Consider the following 24,192-nt stretch of genomic DNA (forward strand, 5'->3'; position numbering starts at 1 on the left):
TTGCACCAACATAGTACAGTATATATAATGAGAAGGAAGGACTCACTGGAGAAGAGCCTAATGCTGTGAAAGATTGAGGGCAATAGAAGAAGGGGACGACAGAGAATGAGGTGGCTGGATGGAGTCACTGAAGCAGTAGGCGTGAGCTTAAATGGACTCCAGAAGATGGTAGAGGACAGGAAGGCCTGGAGGAACATTGTCCATAGGGTCGCGATGGATCGAACACGACTTCACAACTAACAACAAAAGTACAGTATAGTGTAGCTTCTTAGGACAAGCACTTTTATCAGAGAAAAGGCAATTGATATAGACTCAGACTATTGTCACTAAAGGATATGTTACATAGTGAAATGAATAATAATTATGGGGACCTCAATTTTTACAGTGCAGTTAATTTGAATTGGGACTTAGCTGGCAAAACCGGTTTTTCAGTGTTAGGGCTCAGCCAAGGAACATCTTACCAAATAATATGGAGGAAGTCTCTGGCCAGGTGTGAATTCTATTACCATTCTGAGATTGGCTCACCTCTTAAAACCTCAGATTGGGAAATGAGATCTGTGGAATGTAAAAGTAAGAGCACTGGTACCATGAGTGTAAAACCTATGTGTGGAGGTTAACATAGTGCCATCTAAGCTTGGTTTAAAAAGATTTGCAGCTATAGCTGCCATTGTTTCTGATTATTGGTCCTGCTGGCTTAAACTGATGGGAATTAATATCCAACAATATCTGGAGACTCACGGATTCCATATTTGTGCTCTAGAAAAAAAATCTGTGGAAAGTATTTTGACAATGAAAAAAAAATCACATCATTGTGCCACCTTAATCTTAATGCTTTCAGTGTCTTTATAATTCTGTTTTTACACCAGGGATCTTCAAACTTGGCCCTTTTATGACTTGCGGACTTCAACTCCCAGAATTCCTCAGCCAGCGTGCCTGGCTGAGGAATTCTGGAAGCTGAAGTCCGCAAGTCATAAAAGGGCCAAGTTTGAAGACCACTTGCACTACACCAAACTAACCTTGTGGCCTATTTATTACCAGGGCTTTTTTTGTCATAGAACGCTCAGAACGGAGTTCCGGCACCTTTTCTGGATGGAACCTTGTAGGATAGGCAAGGAGGGTTGTACGGACGTGTGAGTTCCGGCACCTTTTTCTTTTACAAAAAAAGCACTGTTTATTACAAAGGAAGCACTCCCCTCAGGAGAAAAAGAAAGTTGATTATTCTTTACCGAGTGCTTTTTTATTTCTGTTTTGCTGAGCGTTAATGAGAGAGTTGTCCTCCTCCTTTGTCTTTTTGTTCCGATTATCCAGGAGGTGAATGATGAAAATGTCAGTGTTCTACAAGCAGGATTGTAGCAAAACAGTAGCCTCGCATTATCTTCAGTCCCTTGCTTCAGTACGTAATATGTTACTCAGCTACTGAAAATGCCCCACACCGGTAACAGAATTGTTATTTTTTTTTTCTTTTCAAAATTACAGTATACACAGGTATACCGATCGTTCACATTCATCTTCTTTTTCTCTCTCCATTCCCCACCAGAAATGTCAACGGTGATTCTAAGATAACATAGCAATTTATGCCTGGGAAGGTGGTGGCGGATGAGCATCCAGGTAATGCCGAAGAAGAGTTGGGTAGTCAGACATGACTCCGGAGACTCCATAGCTAAAGGCTTCCTCAAAGTCTTTTTCTTCATTCAAAACCCACAGAAGAATCTTAAATAGAAAAGAGGAAAAGGGAAAAATACAATCCCAGAATGCAAACATGGGAAATAAAATGACCAAAGCCAAGACAGTACCGAGCAGAAGAGGTGCCTTTGCTGCAATCCCAAAATTTCTGGAGCAACTCTTGGAACACCAGCAATATTGACAAAAATCACCATCAGTCAGTTGCATGAGGCAGCTTTACCTGGAAGATCCTGCGATGATGCTTTTAACACCACCAAACAACTGTAATACAGATAGACTTCAAACTTAGTTCGTTTAGTGACCGTTCGAAATTACAACGGCAGTGGAAAAGTGACCTATGACCGTTTTTTCACACATACGACCATTGCAGCATCCCTATGGTCATGTGATCAAAATTCAGACGCTTGGCAACTGGCTCATATTTATGACGGTTGCAATGCCTCAGAGTCACAGGATCACCTTTGGCGAGCTTCTGACAAGCAAAGTCAGTGGGGAAGCCAGATACACTTTACAACCGTGTTACTAACTTAACAACCGCAATGATCCACTTAATAACTGTGGCAAGCCTCCATCGTGGAAAACAGCATTTATAACTTTGATTCCGAAGGAAGATCAAGATCTTGTTCAACTTAAAAATTATAGGCCTATATCGCTTTTAAATAATGATTATAAAATATTTGCAAAGATTTTAGTAAATAGATTAATGGGGGTTATGCAGCAAATGATTTATTCTGATCAAACAGGTTTTATAAGTGGTAGGGAAATGAAAAATAATGTGAGACATATTGTAAATTTATTAGAATATTTGGAAAGAAATAATCAAGTCCCTGCAGCGCTGATTTTTTGGGATGCTGAAAAAGCGTTTGATCAATTGAATTGGCAATTTTTATTTAAGGTTTTGGAGAAAATGGAGTTTGGTGGTAAGTTTTTACAATCTATTAGGGCAATATATCAAAAACAAACAGCTCAAATAATAATCAATGGTAGCTTAACAGAAGCTTGTAAAATTGAAAAGGGTACAAGACAGGGTTGTCCGTTGTCGCCATTATTGTTTGTTTTAACATTGGAAATATTGTTGATTAAGATACGTGAATCAAAGAAAATAAAGGGAATTAAAATTAAAGATCAAGATTATAGATTGAAAGCGTTTGCGGATGATTTGGTTATTACATTAGGTCAACCAACTCAATCGGTTATAGATTTAATGGAAATAATTTTACAATATGGAAAAGTCTCTGGATTTAAGGTAAATAGGCAAAAAACTAAAATATTGTCTAAAAATATGACCAAAGAACAAAAGGAAGTTTTAGGAAAACTAACAGGATTTGAAATAGTTAAAAAGGTCAAATACTTGGGGGTATATCTTTCAGCTTCAAATGTGAAATTATATAAAAATAATTATGAATTGTTATGGTTAAAAATACAAAAAGAATTAGTTGGAAAAAATTGCAATTGTCTTTATTGGGAAGAATTGCAGCTGTGAAAATGAATGTTTTACCTAAATTCTTATTTTTGTTTCAAATGATACCTATACTTAAAAAAGATTCAAATTTGGAGGAATGGCAGAGAGGTATTAATAAATTTGTTTGGGCAGGGAAGAGACCAAGAGTTAAACTTAAGATAATGCAAGTTGCACGTGAAAGAGGTGGTCTTAAATTAAATTTTAAATTATAGTATGAAGCTGCGGTATTATCATCAATTAGTAATTGGTTCAATTTAACACAAGAGAGATTAGTGAATATTGAAGGATATGATTTGTTATATGGTTGGCATGCTTATTTATTGTATGATAAAAAAGTGGATAATGTTTTTAAGACACATATATTAAGATATGCCCTGTTGCGAGTTTGGAAAAAATATCGTTATAAGTTGAACCTTAAAATTCCAATTTGGGCAATACCTAAACATGCGATAGAAAATATAAATGTGGGATTTAAGCATGATGTGACTACATATAAAGAAATTCTTAGATTGGAAAGAAATATGTGGCAATTAAAGTCATTTAATATTTTAAAAGAAGAAAAGATAGTACAAACTTGGTTTCAGTATGGGCAGTTACAAGCTAGATGGAAACAGGATCAGAAAATTGGTATTTCTATAGTAGATGAAAATTTGATTAAACAAATTAGAGATCAAATCCTGCACATATAAGAAGGATATATAATGCATTGATAGAATTAGATTCAGAAACGGAACTTGTTAAAGATTGTATGATAAAATGGGCTCAGAATATTCAAGAACCAATAATGATGGATACTTGGGAAACAATATGGGTCAGAAATGTAAAATTTACACAGGCACAAAATTTAAGAGAGAATTTTTATAAGATGTTTTATAGATGGCATTTAGATCCTAAGAAATTGGCATCTATGTATTCAAATTATCAGCCTAAATGCTGGAGGTGTGGTTGTGATGATGCAACGTATTAACATATATGGTGGACTTGTAAAAAAGTTAAAGCTTTTTGGATTAAAATTTGGTGGAATATGCAGAAGATATTTTAAGAAAAAGATAAAATTTTCTCCACAATTATTTTTGCTGGGTATTACTATAGACTGTACTGCTATAGAAACTAAATTGATGCTGTATTTAATAACAGCAGCAAGACTTTTGGTAGCGCAATATTGGAAGAAGGAGGATTTGCCTACTATAGAAGAATGGACTTTAAAAGTTTCGAACCTGGCAGAATTGGCGAAAATCTCAGCATATTTGAAAGACCATTCGCAACAAAGATATACCTTCTGGAATGGAGAAGATGGATTGATTATATCCAGAATAAATATGGGACCAAAAAGTTTCATTTAGCATTTGAATGAGTATTAGATTTAGAAGATTTGTTATTATTTAGTTATTTTTAAGGAGAGTTAAAGTACGATAGGACTCAAAATGTTATTATAGTTAGTTTGCATATTATAGTTTAAGATTGTTAGGGTCAATACCCTGTATTATGCTCTGGGAAGTCGGGGGGGGGGAGGGAGAGGGAGGGGGAACTGGGTGGGGGGGATGGCTTTTTATGTTTTTTATGTTTAAAATGTATCTGTAAAACTCTTTAATAAAAAAAATAACTGGCAAGTAAGATTGTAAAATGGGGCAAAGCTCACTTAAGAAATGTCTTACTTGACAACAGAAATTTTGGGCTCAATTGTGGTCCTAAGTCAATGACTACCTGTATCTGCCTATCCTATGTTCTTGCCAAATCCAGTCTAAACATCTGGCTGGATATATAAACATAAGTTCTCCTGCTTGAGCAGGGGGCTGGACTAGAAGACCTCCAAGGTCCCTTCCAGCTTCTATTCTATTCCATTCCATTCCATTCCATTCCATATTATATAGTAATAATATAGAATCTTCAGAGAACTGTCTGAAACCAGATTTCCCTTGTAAAAGTCTATTATTTATATGTACAATTATTTCTCCAGCATTTCCCCAGCAGACCAAGTGCAAAGCATCTTGTCACTGCAGGGAAGAAGAAGAATCTTTGCTTCTGCTGCCATCCCTACCTTAGCAACAAGCTGCAGAAAAAGTCTTGTGATTGGTTATTTGAAATAAACCCTGTGAAGTATGGTTGCATTAGCCTATGTCACAGACACAGGGGAAACTAGAAAAGAGTAGAGGGGTGTTTTTTTTAAAACTTGGCAACTTTAAGATGGGTGGACTTCAACTCCCAGAATGGTTGGGGAATTCTGGGAGTTGAAATCCACACACAAGTTGCCAAGTTTGGGAGTTGAAATCCACACACAAGTTGCCAAGTTTAAAAGATACTGGTGTAGAGGGTGTTAGAGGTAGGACGCCTCTAATTTGGAGTTTGGAAAGGTGAAGTCTTTAACGTGGTTAGCAATTCCACATTATTAGAATTTCCCACAATTTAATCTTCTGTTAAAAGAGGATAGCCAAGCTTTTAGGACTGGAACTCATGTTTGACATTTTGATACTATATTATGAACATTCCTGTAAAAATGATTATGGAAAACTGGGAAGTTGGTTCTTCCTCATCCTTTCTTACAGCGTTGGTGAAAATACAAATGTGGTTTTCTTAGAGAGAAAAAAAGATTGTGTTTGAGAATTCAAAATGGCTTCTAGCATGCGAGCTTCAAAAATATATATATATAGAAATGATCAGGCAAGACATGGAGATTTCTGTGGATGTACCACATTCATGGATCTACATGGAGTAGAAGTAGTCCTTGACTTATGACTGCAATTGAGCCCAAAATTTCTGTGGCTAAGCAAGACAGTTAAGCGAGTTTTGCCCATTTTACAACCTTTCTTGCCATGGTTGTTAAGTGAATCACTGCAGTTGTTAAGTTAGTAACACAATTGTTAAGTGAATCTTGTTCCCTTTCTTATCAGAAGATCGCAGAAGGTGATCATATGACCCCAGGACACTGCAACCGTCATAAATACGAACACTACAGTTGCCTGAATTTTGCTCACGTGACCACAGGGATGCAGCAATGGTTGTAAGTATGAAAAACGGTCATAAGTCACTTTTTCCAGTGCTGTTGTAACTTTGAGCGGTCACTAAACAAATGGCTGTAAGTCAGGGACTATCTGTACTCAGAAGCTAAAACATACACCCCTGTTAGCTAGGTCAATAGCAATTTTTTTTGGCAATTGTTGCAACTCAGGTTTTAATTCAGGTTCAGCCACTGAGGCCCTGGGGTCATCTTGCACTTGGACTACTGCAATCCACTTTACGTGGAGCTACCCTTGAAGAGCATTTGGGAGCTATAGCTGGCACAAAATGCAGCAGCGCAAACAGTTTTAGGGGTCCCTAGAGTGGCCCATGTTACACCACTGCTACACGAACTGCATTGGTTGCTGAATTGCTTCCGGTATTCAAGGTGTTAGTCATTACCTTTAAAGCCCCGTGTAGGGCACGGTCCAGGTTATCTGAAAAACAGTCTCACCCTGATGGGATTGGCCCTCCCTACTTAGTTTGGCAGAAGTGGGAGGCTCTGGATTGAGTTAGCCAAGGAATTGTAGCTGGTGAGATCCAATGGGAAAGCCTTTTTGCTGTGGCTCCTGCCCTTTGGAACGTCATGCAACTTGAGGTGAGATCTGCCCTCGCCCTCTTGGCCTTCCGAAAGAACCTGACTTTGCCAACTGGCCTGGGGCCCCAATGTGAGGTGGTCTCATTTCCAAGGTGGCTAGTAGACTATTAGAAGATCCCAACTCCACCCGGAGTACACATTTCATTTTATTCGCTTTGTTGTTAACTTAGTATTTTAACTTTTGATGCCCAAAGTTTTGCTCTTTTGATGTTTTAATTGCTTATATCAATGTTTATAATATTGTAAGCCACCCAGAGTTGCTTAATAGTGAGATGAGCGGCATATAACTTTAATAATAAATGAATAAATAAATAATAATTCTGATCATCCCCAGAAGTAGAGACTAGGCTGCCACCCAAAATGCTGATTTCTCAGTCTTCCCCAACATACTTGTATTCCTCTGTCTTCCAGATGTTTGAACAGCTGTTTATGCATTGCCACCCTGTTGGGAAAGGAAAGAAATAGCAATACAAGAGGTTTAGGTGTAACCACTCTACTTTATCTATTGCAGAGCCCAGCAGAAAAATGGAAAAACAGCTAGATATGAGAAAAATCATAGTCTCACTTGGGGAGAGAGGGGTTATTTTTCTGAAATTTATTGTCTCTAGCAGGGAAACAGCTGGCTTGGGTTATGGGGCTTCATTAAGAACTCTCCTGCTGGGAAAGGAGAGAAGGTGATGAAGGAAAGGAATACTTAGTAGCAACGAAACAATTAAAACCACAGCTCTGTGTCACTCACTTGGTGGTAAATTTTGCCAGTAGTGATCCAAGTCTTCCCTTTTCCACTGGAAAATAAGTCCTACGATTAAACAAAACAAAAAGGTGGCAAAATTAACAAGCTCCTGACAACTGCTGGTTTCCTGCTGTTCCTCCTCTAAAATATTGGATCCCACACTTCCCCCCCCCCCCAAGAATCCATGAATTACAAAACATACGACAAACGCATCTGGTCGTTGACACATCTGGTCGTTGACGGAGAAACTCTTAGAATAATTTTTATACACCTGCCCTGTTTTTCTTCACAACTAAACTTCTACAGAACATGAAAGAGAACATGTGAGGAAGGTCAGTTTAACTTTATCCTGTCCAATTAACTTAGGCGTTAGTCACATTATAGGGGAAAAGCCCCAAGCTGTGAGACCTGATGTAACTGAATGCCTTGTGCATTAAGTTTCTTTGTTAAACTGCACCCAGTTAGATGGATTCAGATCCAAGAGAGACACAGAATCATTGGACCCTGGACAGGTGGTTTTCTTATGTCTTCCCATGAGAGATGTTTTATTTGCTAAAAACAAAATGATACAGGAGTACTTCCTCTATTCTATTCTACTGTTAGTAAAGGTAAAGGTTCCCCCGCACATGTGTGCTAGTCATTTCCAACTCTAGGGGCCGGTGCTCATGTCTGTTTCAAAGCCGAAGAGCCAGCGTTTGTCCGAGGATGTCTCCATGGACTAGATGCCAAAGGCGCACGAAATGCTGTTACCTTCCCACCGTAGTGGTCCCTATTTTTCTACTTGCATTTTTACGTGCTTTCGAACTGCTAGGTTGGCAGAAGCTGGGATGAGTAACAGGCGCTCACTCTGCTACATGGCACTCGGGATTCGACCCGCCAAACTGCCGATCTTCTGATCGACTAGCTCAGCGTCCTAACCCACTGAGCCACCGCGTCCCTCATTCTATTGTTAACCCCATACTATTCCTGTGGTAATGACTATTGCAATACATTATTGCTCCTCGATTACTGTTACTTTATGGCAGCATTTATACTGTTATTATTCTAAGAGAGCCAGTTTAGCATAGTGGTTAAGGCATTAGGCTCAAAACCAGGAGACTGGGATTTCTAGCCCCACCTTAGGCACAAAACCAGTTGGGTGACCTTGGGCCAGTCGCTTTCTCTCAGCCCTAGGAAGGAGTTGGTGACAAACCACTTCTGAAAAACCTGGCCAAGAAAACCGCAGTCTCTGAGAATCAGACAAGATTGAATGAAAAACAAGCCAACATTGTTTTGCTACAATTTCCTATACAGCTTGTCCTCTCTTGATGTGATGGAATGTGTACCTGCAGGAACAAACAGGTGGGACTTTCGGCCTTGAGGGTGAAGATTCATTCTCTGAGGTTGTGGGCGGGTTTCCAAACATTTTGTTACCAGGCTAGGTAACCTCTTCAGCGGCGTTCAGGGGAAGCTCGGGAAACAAACCTTCACCCTCATATTTTAGACATATTTTAGATATTTAAGTGTGATTGATTTTAAGAAAGTTACAATGGATTGAAAAAAATTGTTTTGAATAAGAGTTAAAAGGCCAGAATGACTAGATTTATTAAATGCAATATTTAAAGATTAAATGCATTCTTAATTATGGTAAAAAAAAAAGAATGGAAAAATTTTGGAAATATGTATTAGCTTAGGGGAACCTTGGACTTTCAGTAGTATTCTATCTTTTTATCCCTCTTTGTTGTTGTTAGCTGCGAAGTCGTGTCCGACCCATCGCGACCCTATGGACAACATTCCTCCAGGCCTTCCTGTCCTCTACCATCTTCTGGAGTCCATTTAAGCTCGCGCCTACTGCTTCAGTGACTCCATCCAGCCACCTCATTCTCTGTCGTCCCCTTCTTCTATTGCCCTCGATCTTTCCCAGCATTAGGCTCTTCTCCAGTGAGTCCTTCCTTCTCATTAGGTGGCCAAAGTATTTGAGTTTTAGCTTCAGGATCTGGCCTTCTAAAGAGCAGTCAGGATTGATCTCCTCTAGGACTGACCGGTTTGATCGCCTTGCAGTCCAAGGGACTCGCAGGAGTCTTCTCCAGCACCATAGTTCAAAGGCCTCAATTCTTTGGCGCTCAGCCTTTCTTATGGTCCAACTTTCACTGCCATACATTGCAACTGGGAAGACCATAGCCTTGACTATACGCACTTTTGTTGACAGGGTGATGTCTCTGCTTTTTAGTGTGCTGTCTAGATTTGCCATGGCTTTCCTCCCCAGGAGCAAGCGTCTTTTAATTTCTTGGCTACAGTCCCCATCTGCAGTGATCTTGGAGCCCAGGAAAATAAAATCTGTCACTACCTCCATTTCTTCCCCATCTATTTGCCAGGAATTGAGAGGGCCAGATGCCATGATCTTGGTTTTCTTAATGTTAAGTTTCAACCCAAGTTTTGCACTCTCCTTCTTCACCCGCAACAAGAGGCTCTTTAGTTCTTCTTTACTTTCTGCCATTAGAGTGGTATCATCTGCGTATCTTAGGTTGTTGATATTTCTTCCGGCAATCTTAATTCCAACTTTTGATTCATCTAGCCCTGCCTTTCTCATGATGTGCTCTGCATATAAGTTAAATAGGCAGGGCGACAGTATACAGCCTTGCCGGACTCCTTTCCCAATTTTGAACCAATCAGTGGTTCCATGTCCAGTTCTCACTGTTGCTTCTTGACCCGCATATAGATTTCTCAAGAGACAAATAAGATGGTCTGGTACTCCCATCTCTTTAAGAACTTGCCACAGTTTGTTATGATCCACACAATCAAAGGCTTTAGCGTAGTCAATGAAGCAGAAGTAGATGTTTTTCTGGAACTCTCTAGCTTTCTCCATGATCCAGCGTATGTTGGCAATTTGATCTCTAGTTCCTCTGCCTCTTCGAAATCCTGCCTGTACTTCTGGTAGTTCTCGATCCACATACTGCTGAAGTCTAGCTTGTAGGATTTTAAGCATGACTTTGCTAGCATGAGAAATGAGTGCAATGGTGCGATAGTTTGAACATTCTTTGGCACTGCCTTTCTTTGGAATTGGAATGTAAACTGATCTTTTCCAATCCTGTGGCCACTGTTGAGTTTTCCAAATTTGCTGGCAAATTGAGTGTAGCACTTTTACTGCATTGTCTTTTAAGATTTTGAATAGCTCAGCTGGAATACTGTCACCTCCACTAGCTTTGTTGTTGCTCAGCTTTTCTAAGGCCCACTTCACTTCACATTCTAGGATGTCTGGCTCGAGGTCAGTGACCACCTCATTGTGTTTATCTGGGACGTTAAGCTCATTCTTGTATAGTTCTTCTGTGTAATTTTGCCACCTCTTCTTAATCTCTTCTGCCTCTGTTAGGTCCCTGCCATTTTGGTCCTTTATCATGCCCATTTTTGCATTAAACGTTCCCTTCATCTCTCCAATTTTCTTGAAAAGATCTCTGGTCCTCCCTATTCTATTGTTTTCTTCTATTTCTTTGCACTGTTCATTTAAGAAGGCATTCTTATCTCTTCTAGCTATTCTCTGGAATTCTGCATTCAGTTGGGCGTATCTTTCTTTTTCTCCCTTGCCTTTCGCTTCCCTCCTTTCCTCAGCTATTTGCAAAGCTTCCTCAGACAGCCATTTTGCTTTCTTGCATTTCTTTTTCTTTGGGATGGTTTTGGTTGCTACCTGTTGTACAATGTCGCGAACCTCTGTCCATAGTTCTTCAGGCACTCTGTCTATCAGATCTAATTCCTTAAATCTATTTGTCACCTCTACTGTATATTCGACAGGGATATGATTTAATTCATACCTGAGTGGCCTAGTGCTTTTCCCTACTTTCTTCAGTTTAAGCCTAAACTTTGCAAGGAGAAGCTCATGGTCTGAGCCACAGTCAGCTCCTGGTCTTGTTTTTACTGACTGTATAGAGCTTCTCCATCTTTGGCTGCAGAGCATATAGTCAATCTGATTTCTGTGTTGACCGTCTGGAGATGTCCATGTGTAGAGCCGTCTCTTGGGTTGTTGGAAAAGAGTGTTTGCTATGACCATCGTATTCTCTTGACAAAATTCTATCAGCCTGTGCCCTGCTTCATTTTGTACTCCAAGGCCAAACTTGCCTGTTATTCCAGTTATCTTTTGGCTTCCTACTTTAGCATTCCAATCCCCCATGATGATAAGGACATCATTTTTTGGTGTTAGTTCTATAAGGTGCTGTAGGGCTTCATAGAACCGGTCAATTTCATCCTCTTCAGCACTGGTGGTTGGGGCATAGACTTGGACTACTGTGATATTGAATGGTTTGCCTTGGATTCGAACTGAGATCATTCTGTCATTTTGAGGATTGTATCCCAGTATTGCTTTTCCTACTCTTTTATTGACTATGAAGGCTACTCCATTTCTTCTGAGGGATTCTTGCCCGCAGTAGTATACCTGATGGTCATCTGAATTAAATTCACCCATTCCTGTCCATTTTAGTTCGCTGATGCCTAAGATGTCGATGTTCAGTCTTGTCATCTCTTGTTTGACCACGTCCAGCTTTCCTTGATTCATGGATCTTACATTCCAGGTTCCTATGGAGAAAAAATCTTTACAGCATCGGACTTTCCTTTCACCACCAGACACATCCACAGCTGAGCGTCCTTTCGGCTTTGGCCCAGTCGCTTCATTCTTTCTGGCGCTACTAGTACTAGCCCTCTGCTCTTCCCCAGTAGCATATTGGACGCCTTCTGACCTGAGGGGCTCATCTTCCAGCGTCATATCGTTTTGCCTTTTGGTACTGTCCATAGGGTTTTCATGGCAAAGATACTGGAGTGGGTTGCCATTTCCTTCTCCAGTGGATCACGTTTTGTCAGAACTCTCGGCTATGACCTGTCCGTCTTGGGTGGCCCTGCACGGCATAGCTCATAGCTTCATTGAATTACGCAAGCCCCTTCGCCACGACAAGGCAGTAATCCATGAAGGGGTTATCCCTCTTTACCCTTGTTCTTTTTTTCCTCTTTTTCCCCCCTCTTATTTATTCCTTAAGTAAGGTAAAAGTTATGGGATGGTTTACATGAGAAAAAAAAATAGAATCAAGTATCTAAATGTAATTAACTTTGAGAAAATCTTAACCAGTAAGAATGTCTTGACTATTGTGGGAAAAACAAATGTGAACAAGAATGGTAAGCGGGATCTATGATGAGGCAACCAGAATGACTAGATCAGGGGTGTCAAACTCAATTTCATTGAGGGCCGCATCAGCATTGCGGTTGCCCTCAAGGGGCTGGGTGGGTGTGGCCTGGGTGGGCGTGGCCTACTGGGTGGGTGTGGCTAGAGTGTGTATGGCCTACTGGGTGGGCGTGGCCAGCTCTACATCGTTCGCTTCAAGGGTGCCTATGGGGGCCTGGGCAGGAGTGGGACAGATCTGGGGGTCTCTGGTAGAAGGAGAGTCTCTGGGCCAGGGCCAAGGCAGTGGGGGCCGTTCCCTCACTGTTTCCAGGATGGCTTCGCGGGCCACATGAAACCACTTCGCGGGCCGGATCCGGCCCCTGGGCCTTGTGTTTGACATCTCTGGACTAGATAGAAAAGAAATATTATATTGATGTGATCATTATTTGTGGAAATATTAGAAAAAAATTTACATTCAATTGTTATCCATCAAAACAATAAGAACTGTGTTAAGGTTGGTAAAAGAGAACATTATGGGAAGAAGAGGAAATCAAGTAAAGCTATTTTGTGGATTATAGATCATAGAAACCAATCGTTAGCGAACGTTTTTTAAATGTAAACCCAGACAACACACTGTTTACCGACTATTAAGGTGACCATGTTAAAAAATTAATAAAATATATTATTAAAAAAAACCAAAACCTTCACCCTCATCCTACACCCAAGCCACAGATATTCTCCACTACTATTGCGAAGCTTTGGCTTTCTTAGAAAAATGCTCAGATTAAGAGACTGCACTCTCTTTTCTTTCTGGGAAAACTTTGTGTGGTCCAAGGTTTTCTGCTGCTCCAGGTACACATTGTTCCATCCCACTAATGGCCATTCATTTGGTGACTGTTCAGAGTTACGACTGAGTTGGGGGGAAAAAAGCATCTTAGGGCTGCCCTTGCACTTACGACCGTCTCTCCATCCCCACCGTCAGTCACATGATTGTGATTGGGACGCTTGACAATCATAGGACAACGTCTGTGACCTTCCATCCCAGCTTCCAAGATGCAAGTGGGGAAGCTGGCAGGGAAGGTCACAAGTTGCAGTCATGTGATGACTTATTTAACCACCACAGTGATTCACTTAACCACCATGGCAAAAAAAAGAAGGTAGAATTGAGTATTTTCTTGTGAGATCTCACGCAATTACTGCACCACTTAATGATGAACTTTCTGGTTTCTGTGGTCATAAGTTGAGCTCTACCTGTATACAGCAGCTGGCTGGGGAATTCTGGGAGTTGAGGTCCACACATCTTAAAAGTTGCCAAGATTGGGAGCCCCTGCTGTATACTGTCCTCGAGACTATTACTACTATGCATTAACATTTCTTTCTTAAGCCTGCTCTGTCTTAAGTTGCCTCTGAGATTTCTTCTTTTTTTTCCTGTTAATGGCTGCATGTAGAGCTCTTGCAATTTTTTTTTATACTGTACTTTGTGTTGCTGCATTGCTATACTTCCCTTTTGCACTCTCTGCTCCTAAAGGAAAACACCGTCTTTTGTTTGGCTGCTGAACTATTTGCTGGAGGCTGCAGAGCTGCAAAAGAGCATCTCCTCCATTCTCCTCCCACAGCTGTGTCAAAGGTTGCAGCATTTATTGGCAACTCTGTTGTGTTGATGCTGGGTGGAAGACTCTGATGGGAGGAGAAGACAACCCGAGGCACCTGCAATTTTGCTAAGTCGCTTCTCCTCCACACCAGCCTCCATCATTTTTCCTTCAGAATTCCTTGTAGATATTGGAACTTCAAGGAGATTCAAATAATTCCATTTGAAACCTTGGGAGTTATTTCCTTTGGTGGTTTGTGTTTTTTGCATTTTAATACTTCCTGCTTCTCAAAGAGTCAACATTATGCCTTATAAAAAAATATCCAGTCTTTTCTTGCCATGCTTCACAGCAATTGCCTCTGAAGCAAAAGATCCTACGTAGTTGTCATCCTTCTGTTGATGGTCAGTGAAATGTTTACTGGTTCTAGAAGTGGCAAGGGGAGAAGCTATCTGAGAAGGGGGAAAGAGTATTACTGTATTCATATTTCTGGAAGGGACCTTGGAGATCTTCTAGTCCAACCCCCTGCTCAAGCAGAAGACCTTACACAATTTGAGACAAATGGCTGTTCAGTCTCTTAAAAACCTCCAATGTTGGAGCACCTACATTTTCTGAAGGCAAGCCGTTCCACTGGTTAATTGTCCCCCATGTTAGGAAGTTTCTCCTTAATTCCAGCTTGCTTCTCTCCTTGATTAGTTTCCATCCATTGTTTCTTGTCTTGCCTTCTGGTGCTTTGGAGAATAGGTTGACCGTTCTTTGTGGCAGCCCCTTAAATACTGGAATACTGCTATTGTGTCACCCCTAGTCCATCTTTTCTTTAGACCAAAGAAACTCTTTGTTTGTTTCCCATCTTTATTATTTTTTATAAATAACTAAAGGTCGGGAACATACCAATTACTCTCCCTAATTTTCTCCACAACAATAATCCTGTGAGGTGGGTTGGACTGAGAGAGATTGACTTTCCCAAAATCACTCAGCTGGCTTTCATTTCTACAGTGGGACTAGAACTCATCATCTCCTGGTGATTGGCTCAAAGTCATCCAGCCAGCTTTTATGCCTAAGGCGGGACTAGAACTCACAGCCTCCTGGCAATTAGTCCAAAGTCATCCAGTAGGCTTTCATGCCTAGTGCCTTAACTACTAGACCATTAACGGCTCATGAATACATGCTCCATGGTCACTGATTGACATATAGCTCAGAGTAGCATATAAAATGACAACTGGCAAAAGAATAAAATATAATCAAATAGAGGCAGCTTGCAGACAGAAGCAATTGATCCAGAAGGACTCCCCACATCTCTTGACTGAATGCCTGGGAAAAGGCTGGTCTTCCTAGCCTTTCAGAAGACCGACAGGCAGGGCCATTTGGATCTTGGAAAAATGTTCCACAGGAACAGCAATAGAACAGCAATAGAAAAGGCACACGGCTCGGATCCCATCAGATGACATTGATTAATGGATGGGACCTGGCACATGTCAACCTTATCAGATTGTACAGGTAGTCCTCAACTGACCCCAAAATTTCTGTGGTTCAGTGAGACATTTGTTAAGTGTGTTTTGCCCCATTTTGTGACCTTTCTTGCCACAGTTGTTAAGTGATTCAGTGCAGTTGATAAGTTAGTAATCCAGTTATTAAATGAATCCGACTTCCTTGTTGGAAAGTCACAAAAGGCAACCCCATGACCTTGGGACACAGCAACGGTCATAACTATGAACCAGTTGCCAAGCATCTGAATTTTGATCACGTGATCATGGGGTTGCTGCAAAGGTGGTAATTGTGAAAATGGTCGTAAGTCACATTTTTCAGTGCCGTTCTAACTTCGAACTGTCACTAAATGAACTGTTGTAAGTCGAGGACTAGCTGTATTGGATGAGCAGGAGCAGCTGGAGATAGGTTGTCTCATACAAAACGCAAGCAAAGCCAGAGCAAAGGGTTTGAGAGGGCAGCCTTGGCCATGGCTCACTGGAGCTGATAGACCAGGGGTAGGCAACCTTGGCTCTTTTATGACTCGTGGACTTCAACTCCCAGAATTCCTGAGCCAGCATGGCTCAGCTTGGAAACCTCTCCCTTTCCCCTCAGGATGGCTGGCTCAGGAATTCTGGGAGTTGAAGTCCACGAGTTATAAAAGAGCCAAGGTTGCCTACTTCTCTGCTCTCCTCGGTTGAGAATTCTTGGATGCTGCTTAGCTACTGGTCCTGCAGAAAGGCCATTGTGTGATGTGGACACAAAATAACCCTCCCTTTTCTCAGAATTAGCATGCCAGGAAAGTGTTTCTCCAAAGCTGGCACACGGCTCTGTTTGAAGGGCCCGCGACTTCCGAAGTCTGATCATTACGGTAGATAGATGACCAAGTTTCTAAGTCTGTATATTTTTCTGCCTGAATCCCCCACCCTTGTAGTGACTGTTACCTGTTTATGATCGAGGGCAGCATGAATTCAAGGAACGATTCCTTCAGAGGGACGAAGGGCAGGAGTCCAAGATACCAGAGACAAAGCAGGGCGATGACTCTCTTCCTGGAGAAGATGTAGGGCATGTCTTTGTTCTGGAGGATAAATAACATTTATTTTTATTTTAGACAGCGGGAGGATTTTGTCATGCCTACACTTCAAGTCCTAGGAAGGTTTCTGCCCTTCATCCCACTGCTTTGTTTTCTAGCTCGCTGAGTATCCAAATGCCCCAGGGAATTCTTGCCCTGACTTGGCAAACACAACTGCTTAACACAGTCTTTCCATCTTGCCTGGTGGATGTAGGGAACTGCTGTCTGATGCTTATGCAGAATTGGAAAAAGCAGGTGTAACATGTTGGTCTACAAAGAAAGCTTAAGGAGAGAAAGGAGAAAGGGAGGGGAGTTTTTAACCATGCTCTAATGCAGGGGTGTCAAACTGCCAGCCCATGGGCCGGTTGCATTGTGCTGAGGCTATGCCCACCCCAGCTCCGGCAATGCAAAAAAAGTCTCGATACATCACGACATGCCACGTGACACGGCGAGTTTGACCCCCGTGCTCTAATGTGTTACAAGTAATCCTCGACTTACAACCACAATTGTGACAGGAACTTTCCCACTGCTACATAAGGTGGTCTTAAGTGAGTTGTTGTGCCTAATTTTATGACTCTTTGGCTGTGGTTGATAAGTGAATCACACACTTGTTAAGCGAGTCTGGCTTCCCCCCGTTGACTTTGCTTGTCAGAGGCTCTCATGACTCTTGAGACACAGCAACGGTCATAAATACAGGACAGTTGCCAAGCACCCGAATTTGTAACAGTGGAGATGCTGCAACGTTTGTAAGCGTGAGGTAAGTGACTTTTTTCAGCACCATGGTAACCGGGTCACTAAATGAATGTTTGTAAGTAGAGGAGGACTTCTGTTAAGGGATACTTTATTTACTGCTGTCTGAAGAATTTAAAAAAAACTTACATTATCTTTACGCAGCCTGAATTTTTAAGCCAGGGGTCTTCAAACTTGGCCCTTTTATGACTCGTGGACTTCAATTCTGAGGAATTCTGGGAGTTAAAGTCCACGAGTCATAAAAGGGCCAAGTTTGGAGACCCCCTGCTTTAAGCAAAAAAAGGGTTTGTAAACATAAAATGTGAAACTGGAGAAAAAGACATTTGATACGCACAGCTTTGTGGCATTTTTTAAGTATTCGATTCTGTACGGAGGCCCAGATGGTGATGTGGGAACGATGGTATTTCTGGACAAGATGCGCTACCTGTGTTCACAGGAAGAAGGCAAAATAACACATACTCAGATAACGGATTTCTAGAAGGAATGTCAAGTTTTTAGTTGCAGAAGCACCAATCAGATGAGTGAAAAGGGAGTCTGAAGCCACCAATCTGGATTTCTCTGTTGGGCATTGATTTGGGCAAAGGTAGTCTTACGCATTTTCCTACTATATTGTGGAGCTCTACAGACATTCAGCTTCTTCTAACACCTTGATGTGAACACTGATATGAATACAGGTAGTCCTCAACGTACGACCACAACGGAGCCCAAAATTTCATTTGCTAAGTGAGAAATTTGTTAAGGGAGTTTTGCCCCATTTTACAACTTTTCTGGCTGTGTTTGTTAAGTGAACCACTGCAGTTGTTAAATTAGTAACAGGGCTGTTAAGCGGATCTGGCTTCCCCATTGACTTTACTGGTCAGAAGGCCGCAAAAGGGGATCCCACGATCCCAAGATACTGCATCTGTCATAAGAATGAATCAGTTGTCAAGCTTCTGAATGTAAATCACGTCACCGCAGGAATGCTGCAACTGTCATAACTGGGAAAAATGACAAGTCATTTTTCCCCCAGTACCGTTGTAACTTTGAACAGTCACTAAATGAACTGTTGTAAGTCAAGGACTATACCTGTATGTCGGGCTCCCAATCCACTAGCCAGGACTGTGGCCACCTGTACTCTCGGCACAAGGATGACAACTTGAAGACCATAGGCTAATTATAGCTCTCTTTATTCTTTTACTGCCTCTAAAGCTTCCAAGTTCATAGTACCATAAAATACAGGTAGTCATCATCTTATAATCACAACGGGGACCAGAATTTCCACTGATAAGCCATTTTTAAATGAGTCGTGCCCGATTTTACAACTTTTTTGCCATGATTAAGTGAATCACTGCAGTCATTAAGCAAATCTGGCTTCCCCCATTGACCCTCTTTGCTGGGAGCCATCTGAGAAGGTTGCAAATGGGATGAAGTGACCCTCAGACGCTGCAACCACCATAAATACATGCCAGTTGCCAAGTGTCCAAATTTTGATCAGGGGGATGCTACAATGACTGTAAGTGAAAGGACCGGGTCATAAATAACTTTTCTTCACAACTTCAGAACAAATGGTTGTAAACTGAGGACTCTCTGTTGTTATATGGTCAAAAGGACGTAAAAATTGTGGTTCTTTTGGTTTTGGTGACTCCGGCAGCCTGTGATATTCCTGGTCCTAGCAAAACTGAAAGCCTTATACAAAATTAGTTATCTCTCAGGAGAAGACTGCCAGTTCCTGCTCTAAATTATGATTCCATAATTCAATGTTGTGAATATTTCTTGACACTATGTAAGCCTTTGATTACTTATTTCCTTTCCTCTATGGCTGCCATTTCTATGTAAAATCCCAGATATGTTTTAAAACCCATGGAAAGTTCATTCCTGTAGCAAACTTTTTTTTTCTTCAAAATGATGAATCCAAATTTCTCAACAGATTTGAGCAGCCTCAGATGAAAGAGTTAACTGCAGAAGTGGAATGAGACCTGGGAGGTCAACATCTTCCTGGATGTTCTATATATTCTTAGGAATGTGACTGAATTACAGGAATGAGAGAACAGAAATAAGAATAGAAATAAGAATAGAATAGAATAGAATAGAATAGAATAGAATAGAATAGAATAGAATAGAATAGAGTAGAGTAGGGTAGGGTAGGGTAGGGTAGGGTAGGGTAGGGTAGGGTTGGATATTTTTTTATTGACCAAGTGTGATTAGACGCACAAGGAACACCTCTATTAACGTTATTTTTGTCTGCTAGAAAAATAGAAAGTGTCCTGTATCTTAATTGATAAGAGATTTTCAAGTTGAATATGGTTCTGTGCATGGGAGAGACTGTTTTGGTGAATAACATAGCTTCATGTTGACAGGTATAAAAGCAAGAGAGATGTAGAGGCTGGAAGGTGGACATTGGCCAAGGTCTGTGCTCCATGCAAAATGGTGCTGGAGATGTTGGGCAGGAAAGACATTTGAATAGCTCAGTTGGGTTTCTTACCTGATGGATGAGCTCATCATTATCCTCTTTAATTTCAATGTTAATCGGGACTGAAGGGAACTGCTCAAAAACCTCTTCCAAACGAGGAATCTGATGATCAGTGCCATGGGAGAAGCTTCCTGTTGGGAAGGGTAGGTTGAGGGTTGCTACAAAGAACTGAGCATTTTTCTCAGGGACAAAGAGAACAGATGATTTGCTTTCTACCACAGAGCATTTCCCCCCAAAGCAACTCATAGTCCTACTCACCTGGAGCAAATGTCACCTCCAGAGAAGACAGATAGTGTGGCAAATCCTAGGGAACACAACCAATGAGAGTAAGGAGTGGTAAGAGTGGTTTTGAGAGAGATTTGCCATATGTGTTGAAAGGAGGGAATGGAGAGCAGGCCTTCCTAGAAGTTTTGGGAGAAGCTCTTTGGTTCTCCCCATAGAGCTAGAACCATTGTTCAAAGGGAGTAATATGGAAGTTATCTTGTTTCTGGAAAGTGGGTAAAGCCCTTGGGGTGTAGTGGTTGTAATGCTGAAATAGGAGTGATAAGGTCCAAGTTAGATCCATTTGTAGGAGATCAACACCTTCATCCAAATGCAGCCTTATTCTGTCATGACCCAAGCTTCACCTCTTTCGTTACGTGATATCGTGTTGTGCTCTCAAAAGTGGTGAAGCTTGCATTGTGATGGCACAATGGTGGTTTTGTCAAGGATCATTATATCATTACAATGGTGCCCAACCCAAACACAAGCCCTCTCCCAGTCATACATTTCACGAGGTGACTTTGGGCGAATCACACACACTCCACCCAACCTAGCTCAATGGGATATATATTAACACTCTCCATTGTTAACACTTTTATATATATAGATAAAGGTAAAGGTTCCCCCGCACATACGTGCTAGTCGTTTCCAACTCTAGGGGCCGGTGCTCATCTCCGTTTCAAAGCCGAAGAGCCAGCACTTGTCCGAGGACGTCTCCGTGGTCATGTGGCCGGCATGACTAGACACCAAAGGTGCATGGAACACTGTTACCTTCCCACCGTAGTGGTCCCTATTTTTCTACTTGCGTTTTTACGTGTTTTTGAACTGCTAGGTTGGCAGAAGCTGGGACGAGTAACAGGTGCTCACTCTGTTACGCAGCAATATATATATATATATATATATATATATATATATATATATATATATATATATATATATACACTCATATATATATATATATATATATATATATATATATATATATATATACACTCATATATATATATATATATATATATATATATATATATATATATATATATATACACTCATATATATATATATATATATATATATATATATATATATATATATATATATATATATATATATATATATATATATATATATATATATATATATATATATATATACTCATATATATATATATATACACTCATATATATATATACACACACACACATATATATATGGGAAACAGTCTGGAAACATTCTAGAGACGCTCACCTTATACTTTGTGAGGCTGATATCAATGTTGTGCCCTGTCTGGCGTTTCAGATTTTCATCATGGGACACAACCACAACCCCATCTTTCGTTATGTGGCAATCGAGTTCAAGCAGGTTTGTCCCCTGGCTCACTGCACTGGGAAGATGCAAAGATTGGCAAGAGAAGTTGAAGGACAGGATTAGTGCAGAAGAAGGGCAAGTTGAGGTAGAGTGGAGATTGCATTACTCACTTTTTAAAGGCGCCCAAAGTGTTCTCAATCTGCTCTCCAGCACCTGAAGAGGAAATCAGATTCCAAGAAACTTTATCTTGGGCAGTCTACCTCCTTGGAAGGTAGGTTCTGCTTTGGGCTTTAGGAATGCGGCTTTACAAGACTTGAGACTACCGCGGAGCAGGAAGAAATGCAAATATCCCACCTGCCCACTTCTCAAGAGGAGAAGCAGAGGCAGGAGTCTCATGACTTATTGCCTTTTTCTCCCTGCTTCCCTCATTCATCCTTGACTTGCAGCTGAGGTGGACATGCTGGCCTCTCCAGCCTCCCTCTAGCTGCCCGCAAAGCCACTCCATCCAAAATACCCAATTTACACCTCACAACTTACCACCCCTGTGAGAGACATGCAAGCATCGAACGGGAAACCTGTGCGGTTTGTGAAGGAGATGTGGCTTCTTCCGAAGACAGTGAGATGCCAGCGCGTAGATTCCCAAGGCAGGTAGCCCATAGAGGAGCACGTTGCAGCTCATTGTGGTACGTGGCAACGAGGAAGCAGGTGGTTAGTATTTCTGAGCTTGGTAAATTAAAGCAAGGAGCAGCAACCAGGAGCTGGGATACTCAGATGCTCTGGAATGAGAAGCGCTCCTGGTTTTCTCAGCAAGAAAAGTAGGGATTAGATCATCTGCAGAGAGCCTGGAAAAAGTCGGTAGGTGAAATCAGGTAGATTGGAAATCCTGATTTGCTGGTGCCATGAATCTTGAATGCTGTAGGTAAGCAAGGCAGTGAAATTTCTGAAGGGTAGGAGTAGGAGTTAATGGGTGTGTAGAAGCAAAGGTCAGAAATGTAACCCTCCCCTTTGCTACCAGCACCTGCCCATCATGACTTTTTACCTATTGGTTTTTAGTGTGTGTGTGTGTTTACAGGTCACATGGTCATAAATGGGCACACATGGTTCGGCCTCTCCCAGCCTTCTGCCAAGCTGCGTATGTTGTCATTTTGCCACACCCGTGGCGGGGGGGGGGGGGAAAAGCCGCTTTCTTGACAGGAGAATCAAGACAGGATTGGGCCTACTTGCTTCTACCTTCTGTGCCCTCAAGAATTGGACTCCAGTTTTAGATCTGGATACCTGTCTTCTTCATCACCGTGCACACCTGGAGGCTTCTGGAAGCCACGCAGATCCCATCTCCACAGTTACATAAACAAAGGAGGATTGCCTTGTGGCCTGTGGAAGGTTCCCTTCCAATGGCGATATACTTGCTTCAGAAAAGGGATTGGTTTATTTCTTGAGACAGCTGTAGAGAAAGAAAGCACAATATTTTCACCACACCTACGGTGGTCCCCTTTGTGGCTAGCTGGTGGCATTTGTGTGTGTCAAAAACTCTTCGTGTAAGAACTGTTTTCAATTTTTCCTAAGTCAAAGAATCTGGATCCCATCGCTTGTAAAAACCAAACACTCACCGTCCCCCTAAAGCAAGGGCCTGCAACCTTGACAAATTTAAGACTTGTGGACTTCAGCTCCCGGAATTCCTCAGCCAGGTTGCAGACCCCTGCCCTAAAGGGCATTCATATCTTTATACAGGCAGTCCTCCACTTAAAACAGTTCATTTAATGACCGTTCAAAGTTACAGCGGCACTGGAAAAAGTGACATGAGGATTTTTCACACTTAGGACCACTGCAGCATCCCCACGGTCACATGATCAAAATTCAGATGCTTGGCAACTGGTTTGTATTTGTGACAGTTGCAGTGTCACAGAGTCATGTGATCACCTTTTGCAACCTTCTGACAAGCAAAGTCAATGGGGAACACAGATTCCCTTAACAACCATGTTACCAACTAGCAGTGCTTCATCTTAACTGTGACAAGAAAGATCGTAAAATGGGGCAAAACTCACAATAAATGTCTCGCTTAGCAACACAAATTTTGGGTTCAATTCTGGTCCTAAGTGGAGGACTGCATAAATTGTGATAATCCTTTATGGTAAATGTTAAGGGCTTAATTAAATGTTCAGTGATGGTGCCCCACTTAGATTGCTAGTGAAAGTCTTTTTAATGTGCATCTCATATGACGTCACAACCTTTATTTTTTTTGAGGTACTTTCCTCTTTGTTCTCTATCTTATGCCAGGGGCAGCCTTAATATGTCCGTAGCAATTTGGGCATTGAAGTGTTGTTTTCCCTCTTTAAACCTTTTGCCATGGATATAGCATATTACTGCAGGGTATGGTCAGAAAATTCTTAGAGAAATATTTCTCAGTCTTGACAAATGTGCTAGCAAGGGAATTCTGGGAGTTGAAGTCCACACAAATTAAAATTGCCAGAATTGAGAACCACTGAGGATGTAACAGGCCCTGCCCCTCTTAAGTAACTAGAGCAAGGGTCTTCAAACCTGACCCTTATATGATTTGTGGACTTCAACTCCCAGAATTCCTCAGCCAGCAATGCTGGTTGAAGAATTCTGGGAGTTGAAGTCCACAAGTCATAAAAGGGCCAGGTTTGAAGACCCCTGTACCAGAGTGAGCATGCCAATGATTGTTTGATTCCCTGCTTGGCTTGGATAGAAAGTG

The 24,192-nt window shown here is 41.4% G+C and overlaps 2 protein-coding genes across 2 annotated transcripts in view; both read right to left on the bottom strand.

Moving 5' to 3' along the window:
- Positions 1 to 1,259: 1,259 nt before the first annotated feature.
- Positions 1,260 to 22,395, bottom strand: LOC308676498 (lysophospholipase D GDPD3-like). The gene is made up of 10 exons (XM_081342321.1): positions 22,017 to 22,395; positions 21,650 to 21,692; positions 21,420 to 21,555; positions 20,169 to 20,214; positions 19,923 to 20,041; positions 17,796 to 17,885; positions 16,584 to 16,717; positions 7,477 to 7,536; positions 7,128 to 7,179; positions 1,260 to 1,710 (listed from the first exon to the last, which is right to left on the bottom strand). The coding sequence occupies exons 1-10, from the start codon at positions 22,156 to 22,158 to the stop codon at positions 1,573 to 1,575; spliced, it is 960 nt and encodes a 319-aa protein (XP_081198447.1). The 5' UTR covers positions 22,159 to 22,395; the 3' UTR covers positions 1,260 to 1,572.
- The window catches only part of LOC308676510 (histone H4), a gene marked incomplete at its 5' end in the record, with an annotated part of 198,724 nt that continues 177,750 nt past the window's right edge, over positions 3,219 to 24,192 (bottom strand). The window contains one exon of the mRNA XM_081342346.1: positions 3,219 to 3,297. The remainder of the gene's footprint in view (positions 3,298 to 24,192) is intronic.

Source organism: Vipera berus (genome assembly GCF_964194415.1).
Source record: "Vipera berus genome assembly, chromosome: W".
In the NCBI taxonomy this organism is placed as follows: domain Eukaryota; kingdom Metazoa; phylum Chordata; class Lepidosauria; order Squamata; family Viperidae; genus Vipera; species Vipera berus.